General features: G+C 38.4%; 1 protein-coding gene across 1 annotated transcript in view; it reads left to right on the forward strand.

The window, feature by feature from the left end:
- Positions 1-26,452, forward strand: part of LOC136835069 (switch-associated protein 70-like) — a 40,004-nt gene extending 13,552 nt beyond the window's left edge. The window contains exons 2-10 of the mRNA XM_067098234.1: positions 15,252-15,374; positions 15,989-16,195; positions 16,675-16,908; positions 17,010-17,272; positions 17,490-17,691; positions 18,448-18,599; positions 24,085-24,236; positions 24,782-24,906; positions 26,209-26,452. Coding sequence (XP_066954335.1) covers positions 15,252-15,374; positions 15,989-16,195; positions 16,675-16,908; positions 17,010-17,272; positions 17,490-17,691; positions 18,448-18,599; positions 24,085-24,236; positions 24,782-24,906; positions 26,209-26,391 — 1,641 coding nt within the window. The 3' untranslated portion in view covers positions 26,392-26,452. The remainder of the gene's footprint in view (positions 1-15,251; positions 15,375-15,988; positions 16,196-16,674; positions 16,909-17,009; positions 17,273-17,489; positions 17,692-18,447; positions 18,600-24,084; positions 24,237-24,781; positions 24,907-26,208) is intronic.
- Positions 26,453-26,735: the final 283 nt, after the last annotated feature.

Raw genomic sequence — 26,735 nt, forward strand, 5'->3', positions numbered from 1 at the left:
AGTCCCACAAAGCACTGTTCACGGAAGCATCACAGTTCCCGCTTATGTTATGACCAGCCCCACGGAGCACTGACCTTTTTCATGGATGGCATCACAAAGCTATTGTCAGTATCCGTGGGCAACATCACAAAACTATTGCCAGTGTTCACGAGGAACATTTCAAACTCATTGCCCATATTCAAGAGTAACTTCCAAACTCACTGCTTGTGCATGAGTATCAAACTTATTGCCTGTGTTTATGAGTAACAAACTCATTGCCTGTGTTCATGGAGTAATAAACTCATTTCCTGTGTTCTTAGACTAACAAACTCAGTGTTAGCGGATAGCATCATAAATACGCTGCTTATGCTATGAATAACTTAACAATATCAACACTAATAACATACCTGACAAACTTAACTTGACTACACCCCACTCAAAGTAAACAGATATTCCAGTTATTATATGCAAAAAAATATCCATGACTTAAAATTTCCATACTTTTAAATAAACAAAAAATCGCTTTCGTGCTGTCTGTTAACAGGAGCTGAAAGTCCCTAGCTATGAGTTACTGATAAACTTCATAAACTAATTCCATCTGCTTACAGCAGAAATCCAAACATTATGGCCTGTCCACACTAGCGGGCATGCCCGTCGGGCACTTCCAGCTATTTATATTTCCTCTTGCTTCTGAAGCAGTGTTACCAGACAATCGCATCGTTCTGGCTCCATACTCGGTCGGTTAGTATAGTGGAACGGGTTATGGGAACAGAGTTTGCCCGTCGGGCAGTGCCCCGCTACCGTGGACACGGCTCTACTCTGGACATAATCTCTCTGGGGAAAATTTAGCATGGTTTTGATGATTTTCAAGAGATTAGGTATTGGATAAGCAAGGCCTTTTATTGTAGATGACCCGTACATTTAGGGAGCTTCCTAACCCTATACGTGCTGGGCAACTATTACCAGGACAGCTATATCAGACACCTTATACCTAGACATTTAATATCCAGGGCAATTTATATATAGGACAACTCATAACAGGTAACAGGTGTAAAGTGATAATTTAATTTTAAAAGAAAAATCAAGAGTAAAACAAACATTAAAAGAAAAACTTTATTTTGGGGGGACAATGAAAACTAAAAACATTCAAGACTGTCAGTATAACAAGAATTTACTAAAACTGAAACTAAGTGCAGATTATAAGCCACAGCTTTTAAGAAAGACATTTTCTGGCAAGGATCTTACTCAGGTAAGTCGTTGCTTGTTGCACTCTTTGTAAACCTGTCTTGAAGTGATTTGCACTCCCCATTCCAAATCAATTTTCTTTTTCAGCGCTAAAATCACCTCCAACTTTGGTGTATTTATTAATTTCCAGATAATCGGATGTTGGAATGAAATTGAATTTTGTAAGGCATTTTGAAAATCTTCAAGGCTATTATTAGTTCTAGCCATGCCAGCTGAAGTCCTCTCTGAAATATTCCATATATCAATTGGAAATACTGGAGCCAGACGACGTTTTCTAGCGCCTCCTCATCTTTCGGGTCCTATGGAAGTCACTTCAAAATACGAAAAATTTTTGTGACAAACTATCGTCGTCGGACAGTTCTTCATATGCAACAATAACACAAGTCAAAGAACTTTCTATTTAGACGAAACACTTCATCTGTATTGTATTGGACTTTGTGTCCTAGCTCGACAAGTTTTCGGTAGAGGTTTTGAGAAAAATTAAATTAACAATCAGTTACCTCCATGTCAGGAAACCTTGAAATTAGTCTATTCAAGAGGGCCTATATCTGGGCGAAGAGTAACTCAGAAGAACACCGATCATAAGCTGCTTGTTGGTAACAATACGAAAACACGAGGTACATTCAAATTACCTATCTGAATGCTGATTGTATGCAACTGGTAATATATAGATGGACAAACTTTAAATGTGCCATCGCCAGCCCAATCACGAATTTAACAAAATCATCCAACCCTGTTGATGAGACGAAAATCAGCATTCTTTTATCTTCTACGCCAGTACCATGTTGCAAAAATGGTCTCCCTGATTCAAATTTGCAAAACCATATCTTTCTGATGGAATAGGAGGAGCACTACTATTCTGCTGTCGCCACCGACGAATACTTCGCGATAAACGATGTTGCTGGCAGTCCAGCCAACGCCTCATCTTGTAGAGAAGCACATTCTGTCGCAATCACAATTCTCGCAGTCTCTTGTAATGACAAGGCTTTATCTTTTATAGAACCGAGGTCAGTTCTCGATTTCACTTCATTCACATCAGCGCTGTGAAAGTGTTCCCCAGTTAAAGACACTATAATGGGTCCTCCTCAGCCATTGTCTGAATGCACGCTCTTCACATCTTTTCTTCACATAGTCATACTTTTCTTGATTTATCTACATTCTGCCTGTGAAAATTGTATACGTAGTTTCATCCACAAGCTTATTAGCTCCTAGTGAGGTTTTATATATGGCATTGTGAGGGCTAAATTAAGTTTTAAAACAGTTGACAAGCACAAAACCAACTGATTTGACAAGAACAATATATGACCAAAAAAAAAAAAATCGTTGAAAAGCTATGACGACCGTTTGGGAGTTGTTGCTGGACGAACAGTAACTGGCATGAACTATGAAATTTAAAAGATGCTAGTCAATAATGAAAAGAGTTAAATGATCACTGTTACGCCTATAAACTAAAAACTTGCCTATTTACTTTATCAATTGTCCAGGTATGAGTTGTCCGATAAAAGTTTTCCGGGGATGAGTTGTCCCGGTATCAGTTGCGAGAAAGGAAATACCAAATTCAAATCCTCTGAAAATTCTGTTAAGTCGAAAGTCAACTTTACGCTTAAAAATTTAAATTCGGGCAAAATCTTTATGAATATAGGCCAAAACTTCTCTGACTTAGCATAACCACAAACTTAATCCATTTTCAGGAAGCTAAAATTCTAAAGTAAAACATACCAAGACTTGTAAATTATGTAATTTGTTTCAATGTTGAATATTGCCCTTTGATGGCATAATCACTCTTAATTTCCTCAAGCCTTAGGGAGCTTCTGGAAACTGAGTGGGAGGTAGCCAAGCACATTTAAACACATAACACCTATCTGAACTCACAAGAAAACTAACCAATAGATTAAGTCTAGACTTACCACCTGAAAGAAAGTTGGATTAGTTGGCTTGTTCACAACCACCCAAGAACCTGCATAGTGTAGGTCATACGACCTACTATGCAGAACATGGGGGCTCCCCCACTGCTCCAGGGGCGCCGCCCCTACAGGGATGGAGGGTAAAGTGAAGTTGTTCAAGAACAGTATATACAAATTAAAAAGGTAAATTTATTACAAAAATTGAAAAAGTAAATTTATGGCAAATTAAACAAATTTATTACAAAAATTTAAAAAAGCAAATTCATGATATTTAAAAATTTATAACTTTAAAAAAATTATGACAAAAAAATTACTTAAAATTAAACTCGACAGAAAAAAATTACTCCTACATACCTGTAGCTAAACAGTGCAGCTTTATCATGCGTGAAGCTTTACCGTCAGAACAGGAACTCAGTCAGACTCGTACCAAAAAATCTTGGAAAAGACAAAGCGCTAGAGCTGTGCTTAACTTCTCTAAATCTTGTCAATTTTGGGCGTTTACTCACGTCAGATTATGGGTAAACGCCCACAGAAATAGTTATAATGACTGCCAAAGATTTGAACGGGACTAAACACGCAGCAAGATTCGAAAATCCCCAGAACAAATATACAATATTAGAAATAATATAGTAAAGTTCTAGTGTTACCTTGCAGAAGCCCAGGGTTCAATTTAACTTGACCAACGGAGTGACAACAATCGATGGAAATCTCAAGCGTCAACTGTAGTCTACTCGCGTGATAAACGGTTTTTTCGTAAAAACTTCACAACAGGACCAATTATGCTACGGTAAATTAAGGAAGAACTGAATGCACCACTCCTGAAAAAAAGAGGATTACTTAGCAAACTCCCATTAAACGTCTACCGCCCAGAACGACGTTACAGTGGAAGATCCGAAGGTTCAAATGTCCGAACTCGAACGATGTTGTCATTTGCCGAGGACTCTAAAGTCTTGGAAATATCTTGCTTCATGGAACATGACCGAATGCGATGTATGGATATCCTTGAAATCGCTAGTTTTGCAAGTATCATTTTTATTTCCTATTCCCTTCTTTTACTTGTCTTTCATGGAAGTTTGTAAAACAACACATGATGAATAGATTTTCCTGAACGTAACTCGTAATTTCTTTAGGGCCCACGAAATAATTTGTAGCATAAGCCTGCCGCATATTTCTTTTCATCACTTTGATGAGATGACTTTTAATTCGCGTGGATATTTTGTCATAACGATATATCAAGAAATAAGCTATAGATATGTATATACATACACACACAAAATGAAATTTTATATATATATATATATACATATAATATATGAAATTATATATATATATATATATATATATATGTGTGTGTGTGTGTGTGTGTGTGTGTGTGTGTGTGTGTGTGTGTGTGTACTGTAAATTGGATACATTACATAAAACTTGCTACAGTGGTATATGATTCGCAACCAAGTACAAATGAATATTTCTGTAATCAAACGTACTTAGCCCTTGCTTTACTGCTGTGAAACTGATACCGGAGTTGTTATGTGCGATATTTATATCTTTTTTCAGTAGGAAAATAGGTACCAGCCCTCGGGCTGGGGAGTTAAACAGTGGGCCTAGCGACACACTGGCCACGTGTCATAGGCATTGGGACCTGTCCCCCACTGACTGTTGGCCTAAGAAACAGATCAGTGCCTGCCCTATGAGCCTACAGAGACCCAGGAGGAATTTAACTTTAACTTTTTTAATTACTGAAATATCTGTGGCTGCTGTTATCTCAGTCTAGGGATTAACTGCCTCATTTCAGTAAACATTGAAAATCTCCGTTTTGGGCATTTGTTTAAAATATTATTTCTACTGATTTTTTCGATTTCCTTTTGTTTAAGTACAAACGGTTCATTCTGATATATATATATATATATATATATATATATATATATATATATATATATATATATATACATATATGTGTGTGTGTGTGTGTGTGTGTGTGTGTGTGTGTACTGTATATATATCTTTACAGTTAATTTACGTGGACATCCATAAATACCAAATAATACATGAAATATACAAAATTACATATAAGAATAATGGATGGTCGCTAACTGAAAGATTTGATCAGTACAAGACATTAATCTATTGCACTCAACATAGGCAAATCAATCAAAAGAATACTGATTTAGCTCTCAATAAAGAAAGTTACAGGCAGATTTAACAGCACCACAAAATACTGATTCTGATTACAGTAAACACATTACTGCTACAGTCTATAGCACAATGGAATCTATGTCCCCTCTAGGGACTCCTTTGCAATTACTGATTTCTGGAAATGTTGCACGTTGAATAGCCTGCCGCAATAAGGCAGGAGTCTTCCAAGCAAGATGGATGGCAGGAATGCAAGGTTGAACAATATAACATGTGCCTGGAAATAGAATAGTCCAGGTAAGGCTTCGTGATTGAAAGATTCTCTCACTTGCAATAATCTATCACCATGGAGGGCTGATTTGCTCTATGTCACTGAGCAAAGGATTATTTCATTAATAAACTTAATTCATATGGGGAACACACATACAAGTATTCAGCAAGGGGCTTTACTCTGGGAGATGAATTCTAAGATTTAGTGAGAGGAATAGACACTGGTACTCAATTGCAAATTCAGGCTTACCGGGCAAATCCAGATTGCAACGTGCACTATTGCAAAATATCCAGTTAATCCAATAGGTCTTCCTTAACAACTGAGGGCGGCTTGTTGCCAGGTCGCTTGTGACCTGAAAGCCAATGTGGCAATGTGCCAAGACAAAGGGATGCTGCACGCGATTCGAGACCTAGTAGATCACAGGTCTGCTCTAAGGGGTGACAGAACTGGGGCTGACTTCCATCAGCTCCTTCATGGATGTTTTGCCGTCTATATGCCTTGAGGCCACAGAAATGGCGCTGACATTCCTGAAAAGCAATTAAGACCAGCAAAAAAGAGAGCACAGGGATATAGGTCTTGAGGACAAGAGTATACAGTAACTACTAGTATGCTTATCTTCCATATGACTAAGCTAATTTGTTCACCTGCCTTGACCTTTCTCTCAAAACTGCGTTCATCTACCACCTTGTAAGTGGGTCTGGGATCCCTGCTATACACCTAATCTTGTTGTCCTATCTTTAAGGGAAATTGATCCCTATGTTAAGAGGACGGAGAGACGAGAGCTGCATATATTTGTGACAATATATATGTATATATATATATATATATATATATATATATATATATATATATATATATATATATATATATATATATGTATACTATATATATATATATATATATATATATATATATATATATATATATATATATATATATATATATATATATATATATATATATATATGTGTGTGTGTATATATATAGACTGGATATATTTGCACACTAAAACAAAGGGCTACCAACAAGTCTCGTAGGTCATAAAATACTTAGCTGCTATCAGCTGAGCCACTGTTATGTTGGGATTTCATTAAAAACATCTGCTATGCAAAGGCGTGCAGCCAGCAAGGTAAATCCCTAGGTACTATCAAGTACTTGGATCTCGCCTTCGTTTGTGACCTTTGCGAGAGTCAGTTTGTAGCGCCTTTGCCTTTCCTCAGAGTTTTGTGTTTGGTCCCGATGCGAGGGAATATTTTAATTACAAGACTGCGGAGTGAAACCCTACCCCTTCCTTTGTATCCCCCTGACCTCCATGTCTGTCTCTTGCTGCTGGGCTTTACTACCCCCTTTGTGATTTCATCACTTCTCTGCCCGAGATTTGGGTAAGTTTCATGACGCATTTCAAAATTAATGAGAAATATTTGGAAAATTTAAGTCAAAGAATTGTGGACATACTTGTTTTGATGTATTCATTTATATTACTAATGCCATTGTTAATGATAAACAATGAATATGGAAAGCCTTTTGAGTGTAAAGTACTAGAAGATATCCATTTTTATCATAAGTACTTACAACAAGCAAACATTTACGTCCTAGTAAACTGCTTTTGTACCAGAGCTGTACCAGCGGTAATGTTTATACAAATCATTCGCCAAATTATTCACTTTAACATCGAAGACATTACGTTTACGTCCACTTAGGTCAATGCCTTCCTTAAAAGACCCATTTGTATTTATATGATTTTCCATTTTATCTATCTACTTACATATTCAAATGGTAAGGCCATGCAATACACAGAACATTCTCTGAGTTTTGGCATTTTTTCCTTAAACAACAAAGTATCTCTTGAGCTTTAACAAGTCATTTTTAGGCTGATTTCTAATCAAGAAATACATCAGGTAAATTTACCTGCCAAATTTCTCGCTAAGTCATTTGTAAACATGGCAGCGTTATTCATTCGTTTGCGGAGCATGTGCTGATTTAATAAGATTGTGTTTCCTAACACAACTGTCGCTTTAACCATTGCAGTTACTTAACTGATGTTGCTACTGCTGCCAGCTATTGCTATTAGTATTAGTAAAACTGCAGTTACTGCTGCTGTTAATAGGTTGGCTAGCTGCTAGTGTTGTTGTGGCTACCATAATAGCATGACTGCAGTTGCGGCTATATATTGTTCTTTGAATGCTAATTATAAAAGAGGTTAACTGACCGTTTTGACTAATGGTTATCTGCTAAGGGTCGTCAAGGAGAGATTCAAGTTTTTCTCGGTTGCTTCTTCATTTTCGTAGAAAAAAACAGACCCAGATACAGACGGAGAGCAAGAGAAGGACGGAGAGAAGAACAGAGAGATTGCCTTTGTTTGTATACCCTTTTCAGCTCTGCTGGTATTGGTTACTATTTCAACAGGCCTTGTTTACTTTTCCCTTTGTTTATTTGCAACGATTACCACTTCCAGGAATCAATAAACTGAACTTTTTTTCATTAATTAGCTCACTGGTGAATCTTGTGTACACGAAGATACACAAAAACGTTTGTGCAAGCATTTAATTACGGAATTTGTATTTGCAACTCAATTAATACAATGTTTACAAACAAAGTAGATTTGCTATCATAAAACGCGAATGAAAAAATACACTAGTAACCGGTGTTATTTATCCTTCTCTCTCTCTCTCTCTCTCTCTCTCTCTCTCTCTCATATGCGGTGTTACGGGAGAGGTCAGAGAAAGTGAATGCATTGAATAATTTTTCGACAATGTCGTTCAACTATTTTTCATGGCTGTCGACTATTCAGTATACGTTAGGCTTTTCGTTCCCTTAGCTCTTTTGTGAAAGTTGTAGTCTCAAGAATAAACCGGGTTTATATCTCCTCAATACCATACTTATCTGGACTGCGGAAACTTTAGCCTTCTTATGTGTTTCCACTTGGTCTCTCTGACTATCACAAAAAGTGTTTACTTTTCCAATGAATCTTTTGCATTGAAATTGTTATAATATCAGTGTATTACATTTAACAAAATCTAGTGTTTAGGAGAAAAACAAGGATTCTGATGAATTCTCAGTAATGTAAGCAGCCGAACTATGTTTAAGGAATCCTTTTCATTTCTTTTCTCCATCAAAGGACTCTTGTTGGTTTTGCTGGTCAATCGTGCTTAAAACCATTGAAGTGACGAGCATTTGTGATGAAGATTGACAGGCAAAGGGCAGAGAGAGAGAGAGAAAGTTATGATTTATCTACTTGTATTTGATAAGTGTGTAATTGAATAAATAAATATATGAATATATATATATATATATATATGTTATGTACATATATATATATATATATATATATATATATATATATATATATATATATATATATATATATATATATATATATATATATATATATACATGTCATGTCAACTGTCAATAATAGGAGCTCTCTTGGACCCTTACTTATATATTTCTCATCAGTCTGCTAGAAAAGGACCGAGTGTCAAAAGGCCTAGCAACCACTCAGTTGTTTCACTTTTCTTTCGTGGCATATGTGCAAAGTCGAAAATAAATAGATATAAAGAGGAGCTACATCTCGACTGCCCACTTTTCATCGACCTGTGTGTACATTTGTTACTGCGTATGCGCAAGAGGGAGAGAGAGAGAGAGTGAGTTTTTATGATTCAGTTACTTGTATTTAATAAATGTGTAATCAGGTATACACATACACACATATGTATATATAATATATAAATATATATATATATATATATATATATATATATATATATATATATATATATATATATATATATATATATATATATATATATATATTTATATGTATATACAAAGGATTAAGCCCAACTGGCTCGAAAGCTAGGAGGAGTCAATTAAAGGATTATACAGTGGAAGAGACTGACCACCAAAAATGGCCTTGGAATGAATTAGCTGATTACATATTTATAAAAGTCCAACACTTAATATATTCTCCTTTTGGTAAACAATAACAATTTTTGCAATATGAACATTTTCAAATAAACTATTAAACATACGAATATAGAAAATATATATAAGGTAACTAATTAGTAACTAAGTCAGTGATTTTATCTTTTAGGTTATTCTTGAACAATTTACTAATACAGGGGTCCAAATAATACATGGCAGGGCTAAGGTTGAAATTACAGCTGGAAGTAAGCTGAATAACTGCAGAGCCTAAAAGATTTCGTGAAGAGAAATCTTTCGATCTGGCAATCACTGAACTGTCAGTCCAGTCGATCCTCTGAGAGTTTTCACTTAAATGAATGCATATTGCATTGGATGTTTGCCCAGTTTTGACTTAATACTTATGTTGCTGAATTCTCACTTCTAAATCTTTACTAGATTAACCTACATAGAAAGAAGAGCAGTCCAAGCGTGGCATTTTATACATTATATGTTGCTGCTTTCCTTAGGGATTTTGAGCCAGTTGGGCTTCATCCTTTGTAAATCCTCTTAAAGATTTACCCTCGTTGGATTCCAGGTGAATCTGTCCCTTGTAATTCCCATCCAGAAGGATATCTGTCTGTCAACTGTCAATAATAGGAGCTCTCTTGGACCCTTACTTTTACAGTATATTTCTCATCAGTCTGCTAGAAAAGGACCGAGTGTCGAAAGGCCTAGCAACCACTCAGTTGTTTCACTTTTCTTTCGTGGCATTGCCTTTATTCATACATTCATCACGTTCCATGTCTTTGTGAATCAGTTTATATATACAGTATATACAGGATATATATATATATATATATATATATATATATATATATATATATATATATATATATGGTATATATACATACATACATACATATATATATATATATATATATATATATATATATATATATATATATATGTGTGTGTATTTATAAGTCTACAGAGGCCCAGGAGGACTTTAACTAAACACATGCACACACACACCACACACACATAAAGTGTATATATATATATATATATATATATATATATATATATATATATATATATATATATATATATATATATATATATATTATATATATAATGTTGTCATGAAGTGTTCCAAATACCTGGTTATTACACTTACCAATCATAGATTTCAAAAAACTTACTTACCAATCATAGATTTCAAAACAGCCATAAACCTGACCTCCCATAACAACAAATAATACAACTGATTACTCTAGAAGCAACAGTGATACTTTAAAAGAATTATCAGCAATGTGACGCATCAAAATATACTAAACTTTATCAAAACAATTGTGAAGTATCAATATATATACTCAAGTTAACCGAAGGGCATCACTCCATCAAACAACTATAACTGTCTCCTCAATTACAGTCACTGCAGCAAAACTGAAGGAACAAAACTTACATCACTGTAGTTTATTCACAAAGTTATTCCTACCACTGGTGGTCAATAAATGAAACATTTTTGTAACAAGTAAAAAATGCGCCGAGGTTTCTTTGGCGCAATTGAGTTTTCTGTACAGACGCTACATCATATAATCAAGGCCACAGAAAATAGATCTATCTTTCGGTGGTCTCGGTATAATGCTGCATGAGCTGCGGTCCATGAAACTTTGACCACAGCCTGGTGGTGGCCTATCCTATATCGTTGCAAGAAGCAGATTATGGCTAACTTTAACCTTAAATAAAATAAAAACTACTGAGGTGGCTAGAGGGCTGCAATTTGGTAAGTTTGACGTTTGGAGGGTGGATGATCAACATACCAATTTGCAGCCCTCTAGCCTCATAGTTTTTAAGATCTGGGGGCAGACAGAAAAAGTGCAGACAGAAAAAAGCGTGAACAGAATAAAGTGCAGACGGAGAGACAAGGCCAGCACAATAGTTTTCTTTTGCAGGAAACTAAAAACTTTAAGTACAAAATTTAATTTTTAATCCAAAATTAATAAATCAAAATTCACAATTTTACTTTGAAGAAAAATTACTATTACTTGAAAACAATTAAATTATGAAACAAACTTAAATCACCAAAATGTTAATACATGAAACTAAATTAAGTAAGCATAAGTAAAACCATTAAGAAACACTAAGATGTGAAAGAAAACTAAGTAAATAATTTGAAAACACCATAAAAAATGTACGAACACACAAAATTGAAAATTGTAAAATGTAATAAATTCACTTAAGTACAAATCTTTTATTATACTGACCGGGCTACTAATCACTTATTCAAACACTTTAAAATATACCACAATAAGTTACTAAAATGGAGTGACCGACAATAAATTACGCTACTTATAATTTCACTCTTTTTAAGAGAGAGAGAAAGGGAACCAGCAGAAGAGCCTCGATGGCACAGTCGGTTACAGCAGCAGCTTCAGACTTCGTAGAGGTCTGTGGCACGGGTTCAAATCCGCAGCCGACTGATCAGAGAGGCGGACACTTTGCTATCCGTGTAGACACCCCGGGATTATGTATGTAATCAACGGATAGGTTTGCTTATAAAGCAAATGGGTGTTACAGACTAAATACACACACAAAACAAAGCCACTCCAACATCTTCTAAAAACATAACAAACATCTCACACGTCTCGAACTCTCAACCTACCCGCGCAACAACTTCTCGCTGCTGGGAGAAAGGGCGTTGGGTCTGGTATGATACATGTACCATATGCTACCGGGGTCTAAGCGATGTCAGGTAGGGCAGCCGATTGAGACTACGGTCTACCCCAAAGCCAAATCAAAAGTCCTTCAAAAGAAGGCATCGTGCTTACCCCATACAAAAATGGGAAAAAGGCACGTTAAAAGAAGAAGAAGAAGAAGAAAGGGAACCAGCAGAAGAGTCTTTAGAATCAGAATGACAAATTTAGTTTTGCAGTCAAAAATCAAAACCCCGTAGAATATTCTATCGAAAATAGATGACGTCATCTTAATTGCAAAAACGTTTCTGTACAAGAAATTGATGGCGGACGATACGCGACCAGAGTTTAAATGACGTAACTCCATGTGCTTTTGTGCAATACTTCCCTTTTCCCAAAGTTCTTCACTGGGTGGGTCGATATCGTACTCGGCTAGCACTCTCCTAGGCCCGCGTTCGATTCTCCGGCCGGCCAATGAAGAATTAGAGGAATTTATTTCTGGTGATAGAAATTCATTTCTCGGTATAATGTGGTCCGGATTCCACAATAAGCTGTAGGTCCCGTTGCTAGGTAACCAATTGGTTCTTAGCCGCGTAAAATAAGTCTAATCCTTCGGGCCAGCCCTAGGAGAGCTGTTAATCAGCTCAGCGGTCTGGTTAAACTAAGGCATACTTACCTTTCCCTTTTCCCAGGAAAATACTTGCATGACGCGTCTTGTCTACATTTTGGACAAAGTTTTTGACGAGATCTCAACACGATCGATGCAACAAACAGAACAGTAGAGGTTTTGAAAACCACGTGATTCTCTCTCTCTCTCTCTCTCTCTGCAAGACAAAAGATGATGCAATACTCGAAGAAATCGTTTGTCTCTTCTCTCGTCTGTTGACGTGACTTATCGCCCGAACCAAAACAGAAGCGACCTCACGGCCAAACAGCCGCATGGTAACAAAGTCATATGACTGCTTGTATGACTTAATCTCTCTCCCACTATTGCATTATCTAAAAGATTCTAAATTGCGCTGTCAAGTTATCTATTCTTATGAGATCTGACATTACTAAGATCTCAATAATTATTATCATAACAACACAATATTTCTCATATATCCTTGGGTACATATTTATATCAATACGTGCACAGTCAAAAACAGACATTAAGAGGAACTAGCCGTCTTCCGTCAACTTTTCATCCACCTGTACGTACATTTGTCTTTGCGTATGAGAGAGAGAGAGAGAGAGAGAGAGAGAGAGAGAGAGAGAGAGAAAGAGAGAGAGAGAGAGAGTCCTCGGATAATGCTGGCAAAGGACGAAATAAATGCTTTCACGCAACAACTAGCTCTACTTTGAACATAATATGTCTATAAGCGAATGGCCTCTGGAACATCCAAGAAAATTATTTATTTTTATAAAGATCGCGTCATTTTCTCAGTTCAGATAAAGTAATTGGATTTAAAGAGAAAAAGTGAATATTCTAAAAAATAATTTATTATTATTATTATTATTATTATTATTATTATTATTATTATTATTATTATTATTATATTCATATTCAAGTTGCGCAGCTTTCGTAGGAAACAAGCCAAGAAAAGCCATAGAGAGAGAGAGAGAGACGAAACGAGGAGGAAGAGGTCTGCTATGCTGAGACCACTTTAAGTTACATGTTACAAGTACACTAAATATACAAATACATAATTAAACTAACAATAAAAAAAAACAATAAATTACATAAATAAATAGGTAAATAAATGAATAAATAAATAGATAAATAGATATCAAAAGGGACCAATAAGGATAAAAGAGCGAAACTCAGTCAGGTGCCACTGAAATGCAAAGCATCTCCCTTACTTAAACAAATGTAAATGTCTGCCACAGAAGGGAAGGGAAGGGAAGGTACTGCATGCCAGATAATGACAAGGCGGTGCTTTGCAAAAAGGAAAGAGCAAGTTTAAGGTAACGCTGGAGGTGGAAAGAGAAAGAGGTGACCAGTATTTAGATATTCATTAGTTTTCGGTGTTAGTACATATACCTTTTGTCATAAAGACCTTTACTGACGAATTTCTTTTCTTAAAATGCTAGCTATATACAACAGAGTTAATATTTAATCTTGAAAGACAGGTGAAAATTAATTTATTCCATTTTCCTAAAGTGCGACTTTTTAGTTATATAGGCTATATATATATATATATATATATATATATATATATATATATATATATATATATATATATATATATATATATATATATATATATATATATCATATGCCTCTCCCCTCAAGGGGTGTCATCAGCAGGAGTTGGCCTTTCTGTTCTTGACAAATTTTTGGAATACTGTTACTAGCTCCGTGCTTTTCAAGATTTGTTGCGGCTGCCTCATTCGAATGACTACCATGTACTTGTTAACTGCTTACGTCAACGAATGGATAATGAAGAGAGCGGGTTTATCCCCTCGTCCTTGGCCCGGATTTGGACTTCAGGGAAGCGTAAAAGTCCCTGTTTGCCGAATCTGTGATGTGTAACAAATCATTAGGTTGCTTCTGTTAAAATCGACTCTGTTGGTTGGGCAGATTCCAGTGGTTCATATGAGGCCTCTTAACACTTGCAAGATGTTACCACTTACTGACCGCCATAGGGCAAAGGCCTTTGCTGGTGTGAAGCCTACATAACCGAAACTAACCACCTCTTCCTAAAGCAAAAATATGATGATAACATCTGAGGGCGATTTGACTGTTATCTTCAACTATTGTATTTTTATATCCCCTCTTCTTATGTCCGAACATTTCTTTTTCAAAGAAAGGCCATTCTATATGTAGGATTGCATAGCACTTCTAATAAGACTCTTTGATTTAAGGAGAAAGCAATCCACCGTTTAACCTACTGTTATTCCTGACGACCGTGACCTCAGTGATCTTGGAGCAAATGAAAGTTCTCAACAAGAATTTCCAAGGCTCAACATTCGCTTTATTACTGATCTTCCCAAGTTGATCCTAAGAAGCCTTGTAGTTATTGTTAAAACTGACCGAATTTCTTCAAACAAACGAAATATTTGTGATATAAAAAGAGACAGAACCTTAAACATAATCGTTCATCAACTTGATCTATAACTAAACGATGAATTTATTTTCAGGTGCTGACCCAAAACGTTGGAGTATTACTAAAGGTTGATCGTCGCGTCGAAAATTGCATCGAGGACTACTTGAGCTCGAAGCAGCTAACCTTTGAACAGTACCTGTACTTCTTGACACATGAGGTAAAGTACATCCAAGATTCTTTGATTTTGACAAGATTTACCTACAAAAGAAGAGAAGACTCTTTCGTTGATTTTTACGCAAAATAATATAGTTGGCATATAATTAGTGTTAGTCAAAGATTACTTTCCAGAAGACCGTTTATTGTTTATTTGACAGGCATCCCAAAGTATTATTTTGATGCCTGACAGTACTAGTTACAGGCGTGAGAAAGTCCGCATGCCTAGTGATGATAGCTGAAAATAATTTTCAGCAAAACCATTTGCTATCTTGTTAATTACATTTAGAAGAAGAGTACAGTACTGTACATGTGCCCCAGGATGACACTTGGAGGCACTTTTCCATAATCTTCTTTTGTGTCTATTGACAGAGTTCAATTATTTTTCAGACCTTAAAGATAAATTTTAAGTCCCCTTGTCCCATGTAAATGCAAATAGAAGTTAATTGACCAAAGACAAATGTTTCCACTGAACAACAGAATGTACTGTAGTCTTTCACCATATTTTTATTCGCTTCAGTAATCTGACATTTGCAAGATGACTGACATTCACATCTTCAGGAGAAAAGGAAATTAATTTATTAAATGCAAACAAAAACCATTTATATCTCATTGCAGGTGTTAGCTGAAGTGGACGACGGTTCAACGCCTTACAAGGACCTTAAACTTCATCATGACATCCTGGAGAACACCTTTTGGCTACTCGGGAGGACTGCCTTTTTGCAGAGAGACACACCAGTGTTCTCTGAAGACTCCGTCTATAAATTATTCCGTATCTTCTGTCTGCTTGCTGACAGATCACCGTCTAGGAAAGGACTCTTGCAGGTAGATCTCAGAGCCATTCACTGAGCAAAACTTGCTTACTTTATGATTAATAATTATAAGTCATAGCATTGCTTGGTTCAGTGGCAGAACTTAACATGCTCATTACACGCCCTGGGAGCCTAAGCATAGTAGAAGCAAGTCACAGTGAGGCATATAAATCGAGAAGGCTTAGGGGTGATGAATTAATGCAAGGGCAACTGAACATAAAAAGAGACACTAGGGTACAAAAAAAAAATTTATGTTCAGTCATTTTTTACCTCACATTCTTATGTGTACAAGAACAAGAAAGATGTATATAGTATTTTGAACACTATTAATTAAGTGTCAGTATTTAATTCAATATGTAATGATTTACAGATTCTAAGGAGGAGTGATACAGTAACCTAAAAAGCCTTTCAGCACAGGTCAATCACCCCAAAGTATAAAAGAACTGTAAAAGAATAAACTAAGGGCAGTAAATAATATGCAATTTCCCACAGGTGACACTAAATGTACAAGAAATGAGCGAAGTCACAAGATATCTGGTGACGGCTTTGGGGAGAGAATGGGATTGCCAGGACTTCCACCAGTTAGCATCCATAATCTCGTGCTTCACCTTCCCAGTCTTTCTGACCTTCCTAGAAGGTCGCTATGCCCAAGACGCTGAGGTTCCAGCTCTTCATCAGGCCGTGAACGGTATCTACAGTTCCTTCATTGGACAAGTGCTGAAACGGGTGAGTAAATATTTCTCGGCTGACTGTTCTTGTAGCATTGCTGTGAAATATTCATTTATTGGAAGATGAAATTGCTCTCTACCCTATTTAATGCGAAACAGGGGAAAGTATACCAGCGCGCGTGGTGGGCGCCTGTCTGGGTGAGCAGAGAGCTGGAAATTGTACCCTGGGCAGTGACCACTCCCTCTCAGAAGCTCTCACCAAAGGCCGCAGCGGTCGCCATTGTTGTGGGCAAAGCCCAAGTCTCCCTCACTCCTTCGGCTACCGTTCACAGCATTCCAGACGAGCCTGATGCAAAGAATTGCAGGTTCACGATCTGCTTAGAGTCAAACAAACTAGTCCAGCTTGCCGCAACAGACCATAGGTGAGATCATCCTCTAATTTGCTTTAAAACTTTTCAGAACTGTGCAACCAAAATCCACAGAGTAGTTTACTCAATGGACATTGAGTAATGTATAAATTATCATTTGAAGGTGTGCCTTATTACAATCAGATTTGCAATATACGTTGTTTGGGTCTTCCATCCTTCATTGCAAAGACCATAACATTTTCTTCTCCCGTCTCATTTTTCGGTCCCCCAGGAGTAAAAGCGAATGGTTGCGAGCTTTGGATACTGCCATTCAGTATTCCACAGACCCCTTGCCTTACCAGTCCATCCTGAGCACCATAAGGAAGAGCGAACATGCCGAAGAGGAAGCACGAGAAACAGCCGAGAGAATAAGGCGAGCATCCCAGGCTGATATTATAGAAAACACCCAGGCAGAACTTATGGCTGAAAAGCTGGTGAGTATTGTTGAATGTAGACATGCTTATTCTTGGGTTTAGGCAATGCCTCAGAAGGCAAGATAAAAGGATTATGAACCAATTGAAGCACTGATATACAAACCAACTAATATATTTTTTTTTATTTTGCATAGCTTATGACTGGGCACCGTTACTATCGTTTTTTGATTTATGAAATTTAGGCTGTCAAGCTGAGCACTGGGGCACTTTCGGCCATTCAGTCCTGAAGTCAATGAAAAGAGGGAGTTGGAGTGATTGGACAGAGATAAAAAAGACCTAGAAAATAAATGAGATGAAATACAAGTTTCTAAAGGTGGAACTTCGCTTGTTTCTTTTCAAGCAGTTTGTTTGCATTTGGTCAGGTAGTTGCAACACTTTCGTGAAACATATCTCTGTTGATCGGATCAAGTCCAGAGATCCACACCACACATGCTTGAAGGCAGCCTGCCTTATGGCAACAGTCACTAATGGTATAAACCAGTTTAAACTAAACCACCTAATCAATTTTTGTGAACTTACTCAAATCTTCCTCTGTAATCTGCATGAAATCCTTTTCTAGGATTTCTGTTAACTCTCTCAAGTCAATTCTCAACAATTTAATCTTTTGGAATGCAGCTACCAGCCCTATGCCTTTTTCCGCTATGGCTGCGCATGAAGTGATCACATACACACACGCATTCACACATATAAACAAACATAGACAATCATGCACATAGGAAATGAATGTCCACCAATTTTCCACTTTTTCTTCTTCAGGCAAGAGCAGAAGCAGAAGCGGCAGCCAAGCAGGAGGCCGCTGCCCGCCAAGAGGAGGAGAAGCGAGTCACCGAGCTTCAGAAGATGAGGCTTCAGTTGGAGACTTTGCTGGAGGAGGAGACACAAGCGAAACGCGATGAGGAAATAGTCAGGTAAGTGAGGAACTGTGGCTTGTCTGTCTGTCTGCTAAGAGGAAATACATTCAGCAAAATGAGGTGAAGACACAGCCAGGTAAGTTATTCATATTTGCTGGTCTGTTTTTAGACTAAAGTCATGTATTCCAGTACTTCCATACGCCAATTGTTTATGAGCCTCACAAATCCAATAGGAGTCTTAACCGATAAATTTCCATCATTTATTTTCTTCTTAAAATTTTTATTGTTATTTTTATGTCATTTAAGTAAACTTCCTCACTATATATAATTTTAATGAGTTAATTTTAACCGCTGACACAATAACTTATTTTACATTTGCCTCCATGCTTTGAGATATTACATAGGCTTTACCAATTTCTATCCCGTGATGAAACGTTTGCATAGTCTGTTGCCCTTGTTTGTATATTCCGCAAATTTGTGAGATGATTCTCAACAGAAAGAAACAGGTTGATCTGCGGTATTATAGGTCACCTTCCATACTTGGCCATTAGATGGAGTGCCGGGTCCTTCGCAACATGGAGTCGAGGCCTTGATGACCAGCATACAAGTTACCTGCCACTTGCTGTCGGAGACTTTCAGGGAGAGGTAAACGGCCACATCCTTGATCATACATTTATGTAATTAAATCACCGGCAACGGCCAAACGGTCTCTGACACTGTAGAATTGGCATAGACATGCTATTTCTTGCGATTTCTGCGGGTGCCAGTCTCCAGTTAATATCTTAGCTGTTAATAACTGATATATTGGATCATCCAATGCCGCCCTCTTGATGGTCTCTTCATCTATGATGTGTCCGTCATGGTCTAGGGCTTCAGTGGTGGCGGAAACTACCGCTAACGATAGGTCTTCGTCCAACTCGGTGTCATCTGCATCAGGTGTTGTCCTAAGGGGAGGGAACTGTGACAGGAAGTTAGCAGCACAGTTCCTTTTCCCTGAATATGAACTGTAGGTTTTTTGCTTCAGTCTGAACAACCTAGGGTTAGCTACGTCTCCCAGGGCCTAATTATCTACAAACTTGACGAGTGGGCGGTGGTTCGTGATGATAGTGAGGTTCAGGCATCATAATAGGAAAAGTCTATCTTTCTTAAGGTACGGAGAGTCTACCCTTCTTAAGGTATGAAGAGTCTAGCCTTTGTAAGGTACGAAGAGTCTAGCCTTCTTAAGGTACGGAGAGTCTAGCCTTCTTAAGGTATGATGAGTCTAGCCTTCTTAAGGTACAGAGGGTCTAGCCTTCTTAAGGAATGAAGAGTCTAGCCTTCGTAGGGTACGAAGAGTCTAGCCTTCTTAAGGTACCAAACTACCTCTATAGCCTCCCCTTCCATGGCTGTATATCCCGCCTCGGCCAGAGTAAGACAGCAGCTATCATATAAAGCAATCCTCCATCCCCCCTTGCAGCAGAAGGGGTAGTCAGCTGAGGTACACAAGCAATATTGCTAGAGGATGATGAAACCTACCCCTTCCTTACTCCAATCTGTAATTGCTACCATAGGCCGGGCTTTATCATAGTATGCAAGGCCTTCTTTGGCCAGCTGGCATATGGCATCCTGTGCTTATTCAAACCTTGTCTGTAGTTGATCATCCCAATAGACGTGTTTCGCTGCAGATTTCTTTAAGAGTTCTCTGAAAGGAGCCATGATGGGTGCTGCAGCAAGAAATGGTGCTAACCATGCCATGACCTGATATCGGTAATAGTTGGCTTTACTGGCATGTACAAGTTCTTGATGACTGCTAAGCTTTCTTCTGCAGGTTTATAGTAGCCCCATCCCAAATGAAAGCCCACGAAATCTACTTCTCTTCTGCAGAATTGAAGTTTTTCAGGCTTAAGTGATACCTTTTCTTGCACACGTTGCCAGGAAGTCATAGTTGTTCCAAAAGGCCACCTCTACACTTGCATCATAGAGAAGGATGTTGTCTTCACACTTTTATTTCTGGGGTACCTCTTGAATGGCATCATCAAATCAACGTGTGTAGGCAACCGAGTTGGAGCAGTGGCCCATGGGTGCCCTGCAGTACTGGTGCCATCCTCAAGGCGTGATGAAGATAGTGAGCCTGCGATTTTCCTCCCCCAGTTCTGTTTGATGAAATCCCCAATAAGCATTAGCAACGGTCTTGAAAGAATTCGACGGGACTCCCGATACCATGTGAAAGGGTGCAGGCGTATGGTGCATCTCTCTAGTGCAGCATGCATTTAGTTGCTGGTAATCAACAGTGTGTCGGGGTCAGTCAGACTTCTTGGCTACTACCACCAAACAAGCACACCACTCTGTTGCCTCTCCAGGGGGAACAGGTTGCAGACCCCTCTTTTCACGTCTTTGTCAAGTTGGGCTTGAACTTCATCCCCCCTGTCGGGAATTTCCTTGACAGACGTCACTGATTTTTGTTGTGCTGATAGACTGCACGATCAACCCACAATCTACGATAGTGACTTAGCCCCCATGCAAGGACAAACGAGACACGTACCAGATTTTACAATTTACTTACAAAAATAAAACCATCTCAATCACCACCCTCAAAACACAAAACCCCTTCAAATAAAACACACCAACGAACCTACAATACACGTGCCCTCAACACGAAACACGTGAGCCACACGACTGCCCTCAACTTCAAGAAATCACTGAAATTTAATTACAATCAACACAATGCCACCACATCACACAACGCCCAAACAGTTGTGCTCACCCAATCATTCTCATTACAAGCTACAACTATGTAGGAGCACTCACAGTTTCAGACTTTACACCAACCTTTGGGAGCCCAAAATCTCACATCTGTTCAAAACGAGATCCCTGGAGTGACAAGGGCGATATAGTTGCTTAAGGACCCCAAACTCACAACAAATCACTCAAACAAGCAACAAGACAAAACATGACGTTGCATACTGCAGCGGTGCGTGCATTTCAACAAAATGTGCAATAATAGTCATGTTTACGACGTGCCTTGACCAGTAAGTTCCCACCATCCTGTGAGACCCCGTAGAATCGGCAGGAGTTTGAAGCGAAAAAATCCTGTGCACTGAACTTTTACGCGACACTCCCAATGCTTAGGGATCGACGCAGGAGTGTGGCAGGCGTACGGTACTGCTCCAGGGTTGAGATGAATGTGGTGAGGCTTACCTGTCATCACAGGTAGAGGTTCCCTTGAGGTGTTGAAAGTTGAGGATGAAAAATGCTGCAATAACCATTTCTTGAGTCTTGGAACATTCTTCTTTAACGGTGGAAGAGGCATTGTCATCAGTTTTGGAGGCATGGTGGCCATTGCAGCTGGAGTTGTGTCAATGAAAAGGCACTAGACCTATTTACATCCAGTGAGGCCACGGAAGGAGTGTGATGAGGGAATTTCTCTGGTACTAGGCCCAGTTCCTTGCAGGCTCTTAAAGAAAGGCAGAAGTGGCTGTCTTCATGAAATAAACATCCTGCAAAGTGGAGTGCCATTCATACTTAATTTGGCAGGCAGCCAATCCCATGCACTTCAGGGGTATGTCGGCAACATCCCTCAGACCAGCCCGGTGCTGCAGCAGTGCAGGGTGCACATTAATTAATGAAAGCAGAGAGGGTCACGCTACACACACTTGAGCGCCCATGCCTGCCACAGCGGGGACAAACTCCCTGCCCTTCCAATGATCACTTTTGACCTCCACCTTGATCGTGGGTTGAGGGGTATGGAGGGCTTCAGCCACTACAACAGCTCCTGAAACCTTGAGAGGCTGCAGGTCCCTCTGTATTCTTCTTACTGCTTCTGCAATATTTCTTCAGAAGACCTACCTTCTGACAACTGTGGCACGTGAGGGATTTGGCTGGGCAAGAGGCCCTGTCCCAGCCATGTCGACCTCCACAATTACTACAGCTACGGTAAGTGAGGTTCACATTACCCCTGGCATTCTGGGCCCCTGCAGCTTCTGGTGCGGTATCCAACTCGTTGTTGGTGCCAGCTGTATTAGGAAAATCGAGCTAAGATTTCCTGCCTTTAGCATCCTTGCTGGTCGCTTCAAATGTACAGCACATGGCCTGTAAAGTACCAATATTATTAAAGATAATGCATGACTGAAACACGTCTTTTTAATTCCTGGTTACTACGGCCTACCACAGATTTACATAATAACGTATTCTGACAGGTCAAAATCACAATTAGGGAATTTGAAATCACAATCAGCAGTTTTCTGTGAGCACTTAATGAAATAATCGCTCACTGACTGATCTGGCCCTTGCACTATACTGTACTAAAAAAATCAGATCAGTGCACTGCCTGATTTTATGATAGAAGCACTATTTTTTCCAGTGTCGAGAGCTTCCCCGGGTGTGAGATTATGCCACTGAACATCAGTAAACCTGGTGTCGAGGGGACGTTGAAGGACAGGGACGAAGTGTAGCCGGACATGATGAACACCTGTAGGTGGCCACCTGCAAAGTTGCAACCAACAGGACAATGAATGCCTCCAGGACCGGAACTCCGCCGAAGACATCTCATTTTCACATTTCTCTGGGGCTGACAACTGTGGAATCCTCGGAAGGGAGGCCTCTCCTGTATTCAGGGGGCACGAGCGAGGTCAGCCTGAAGCACGTGAATGTTGCTGTGCTGATAAGACTGCCAGAGCCTGTAGCACAGACAGAACGATATTCCTTGGGATCACTGGGGTTCTGCAGGTGGCTACAGATGGCCTTCAAGCCCTTGGAGTCTGGGGAGTATTCCTGTAAGGTGGGGCCATTGCTGGAGATGTGTGGCTCTTGAACAGCTCACTGTGCCATGTTTGTTTGAATGTCTTTATTCTGAAAGTGCATAAAAATTATACATACATGCTGACTGGATGAGGGCAAAGTGTAGACAGAGGCAGCGTTGAAGCAGTAACATCACAGTGGCCGAGAGACAGCCCACAGCTCGTACACTAAGAAACCTGCACTAGCCATGGGCCCTGATATTGGAGTTTCATTCTCATCTCTCCCAGTTTCCAGTCACAAGGACTATCTTTACTATATTATTTTTATTAAAGTACACAAATAACAACTAGAATCATCATGTGGCTTTTACATGACCTTTGGCCAACAATTATGTCTTTTTCCTCACACTTTACATTGCATAATTAGTGAATTGTGTATATTAAATATGAATTCTATATTTTGTATCATTAGTAAGTTATTGCGGAGGTTAAATTCCTGTTTAACCTATGACCTGTAAATGCTACCTTGACACTGACCTCACTCTGCACATGAACTTCATTATTGGAGCATGCATACGAGATATGATACTTGACCTTGACTTCCAGTCATGACCCCCAAACTCAAAAAAAGAGAGTTAACCTTATCTTTTGGACGTTAAGCAAGTGCAGGACTCTTCATTATCTTATGTAAATATTCTGGTCTAAATGTGGAAAAGCATAGCATTATCAGTTCATTTAGAGCCTTATTTTCTTGATTGTGATACTGACAGGAAAAGCACAAAAAGAGGAAAAGAAGAAACACTAACCCAGCATCTTCTGTCACACAGAAACTTGCAAGCTAGAGTCCTGAGTGAAGAATGGGAGAAACGCGAGGAACTTGAGCGCCTACAGGCAGAGCAAAGAAGGATGCTGGAGGAGGAGAAGAAGAAGCGCCAAGCCTTCGAAGTCCTCCAGGAGGAAAAAGATAGTCAACTCCGAGGTAGGAAAACTGATGTTAATTTCTTCGAATCTGCAAACAAGGATTTGTCTACCGTCATTTTGTAGGTACAATATTACACGGAATTTAAACATTTCTTCTGAAGTGAACAACAACGCATGAAGGTCTGACCAATACTTCAGTTTTTCCTGAGAGGGAAATACTCCATCTGATACAGAAACAAGTAAATAAATCTTTCTGTGCCTTAAAAATTCCTCAATCTGTTGTTTCCACAGCCTTGGACTTTCTAGTTTTATAGTTAGCTTATAAGGCTACCTTGGTGGCCAAGTTTTCTGATCTGTTGCCATTTGAACTGATCTTTGCTTTCAAGTTTTACTGAAATAACAATGGAGAAAATTGCAGAGAATCGTGAATTCCTGGATATGGAGGCATTTTCCAAAGCATTGAACCCCATTCTACACCCTCCCTATTATCTCTTTCCTTCCAACACCAAAAATTGACCAGTTGTTTCTCCAAACATCCTTCCCCCTTATTTCTACAGACAGCAAGTAAAATCATTCTCTTGATATTTGTTTTTCCTCAAACAGAGGCTGAAAAACGACTACGAAAATTAGAAGCAGACAGATTACGACTAGATAGAGAACTTCGCAGTGCTCGAGAGAAGATCGTTATGTCAGAAAGAGGGAAAGAGTTACTTGAAGCCAAAATGAAGGTAGGTTCTTTCCTCAAGTGTGCTTCTTGACGTCATATTATCCAAACAATGCTCTTGAAAAGATTTGCTGCCAAAATCTGGCTCAGTCACACCTTCAGCAGCCAATCAAAAAGCTAGCCCCTCAGTCATGGATTTACGTGTTACTATTTTTCTGCCTGCAATTCCCAGTCAGAAGAGGTCAATTCTGAGTTCCTGTGTGTCCCTTCCCTTTGTTTTCATGCACTTTACTTATACTCTAATGTCACAAGGCTTCAGAGAAAAATTAGGAACATACTACAGTAAACCCCCCATATTCGTGGGGGATGCGTACCGCAACCCCCCGCGGATAGCTAAAATCCGCAAATACTTAAAACCCCTCTAAAAACACTTAGAACTGCCTATTTTGATAGTTTAAACACAAAAAAAAACTCTAAAAATGCTTATACCTGAGTATTTTAATATTTTTATCACAAAAAGTGCATTTAGCCAAGAAAATTATGTGAAAATACAGTAATTAGTGAATATTTCTCAGTGAAATATACCACAAATGGACAAATTTTCCGCAAATAATGAGTAGATACGTTCCACAGAGAAATCTACGAATACATGAGTCCACGAATAGTAAGACCGCGAATACGGGGGTTTACTGTAGCCTATATATTTTGTTGGACAAAAGCATACATTTTTCTTTAATAAATTTTTTATATTAGTCCAAAAAACATTAACTGTGCTTTTTCTTCCCCTACCCGATATCAGTCTTTATATCTCTTCCAACATGGTCGATTATTATAAAATTCATCTGAACTTCATGTTATACCTTCCACTTAATTTATTATTTTGAAAATCATTCACTTATACAAAAGCACATGTTTCAATTACACATAATGTGCATATTTTGCATAAACTTTTATATAATTTCTAGTTCTCCTTTCGTGCTCTACCTTTCTGAGGCACATCCTGAATATTTTGATATTACTAACTATGACTATATAAAAAATTACAGATGTAATCTACACTTGTTAAGAGACAACTGTCTACTCAAGTTATCCTGAAATCCAATAAATGAACCACTAAAAAAAGTCTACAAGTATTACATCCACTGCCGGCTGGTGTTGCAAGTCTTACAAATAACACTGAAAATTGCTCCAAACTAGATATTCTAGAATGATACCTCAGCCAACATGTTTACCACATTTTCCTCCCCTTAGCATGATTATCATCAAAGGCAAACTTTGCAGTAGCGTACAAGTTACATCTTAAGCTACAGTAAGCCTAAAATTGTATCTGCTGTGTAAAATTTAATCTTAACCATTTTTGCTTTAGGTAAAAGAGAGGACACCACCTGTGAGGACTTATTCTCTTCGACCTATCAGAAAAGAAAGAGGGTCGACACCGATAAGATCTTCCTCATTCAATGCTCACGCTGCACGCTTATTCAAATTCCGGTCTAAAACGGAGGACAGTAATGGTAATGAAAACAGCAATGGGACAGTGGAAAGTGTGTGAAATTTGCCTGCTTCAAATGATAAAAATCAATTAATATATTAAAAATAAAGACTTATCCGAATACTGTTTTTCTATATGCTGTAATCCTTATATGCTATTCATATTACATTATATTTTACATTTTGACTGTTAGCCAAATTACATTGAAACAGGCTTCCAATCTATCTTGGTATAATATCTAAATGGTTATTTCAAATGAGCTTGGTTACCTTCTATCTGGGTAAAATAATTACTTCCCTGGCTTTTGTCGATACAGTATGCATTCTCCATTCACTTACAAACTTAAACCAGATTGTCTAACTTGGTTCCAGTACTCCTGTACCCTAATAATTTGTAATAAACAG

The sequence above is a fragment of the Macrobrachium rosenbergii genome, chromosome 54 (genome assembly GCF_040412425.1).
Source record: "Macrobrachium rosenbergii isolate ZJJX-2024 chromosome 54, ASM4041242v1, whole genome shotgun sequence".
NCBI lineage: Eukaryota > Metazoa > Arthropoda > Malacostraca > Decapoda > Palaemonidae > Macrobrachium > Macrobrachium rosenbergii.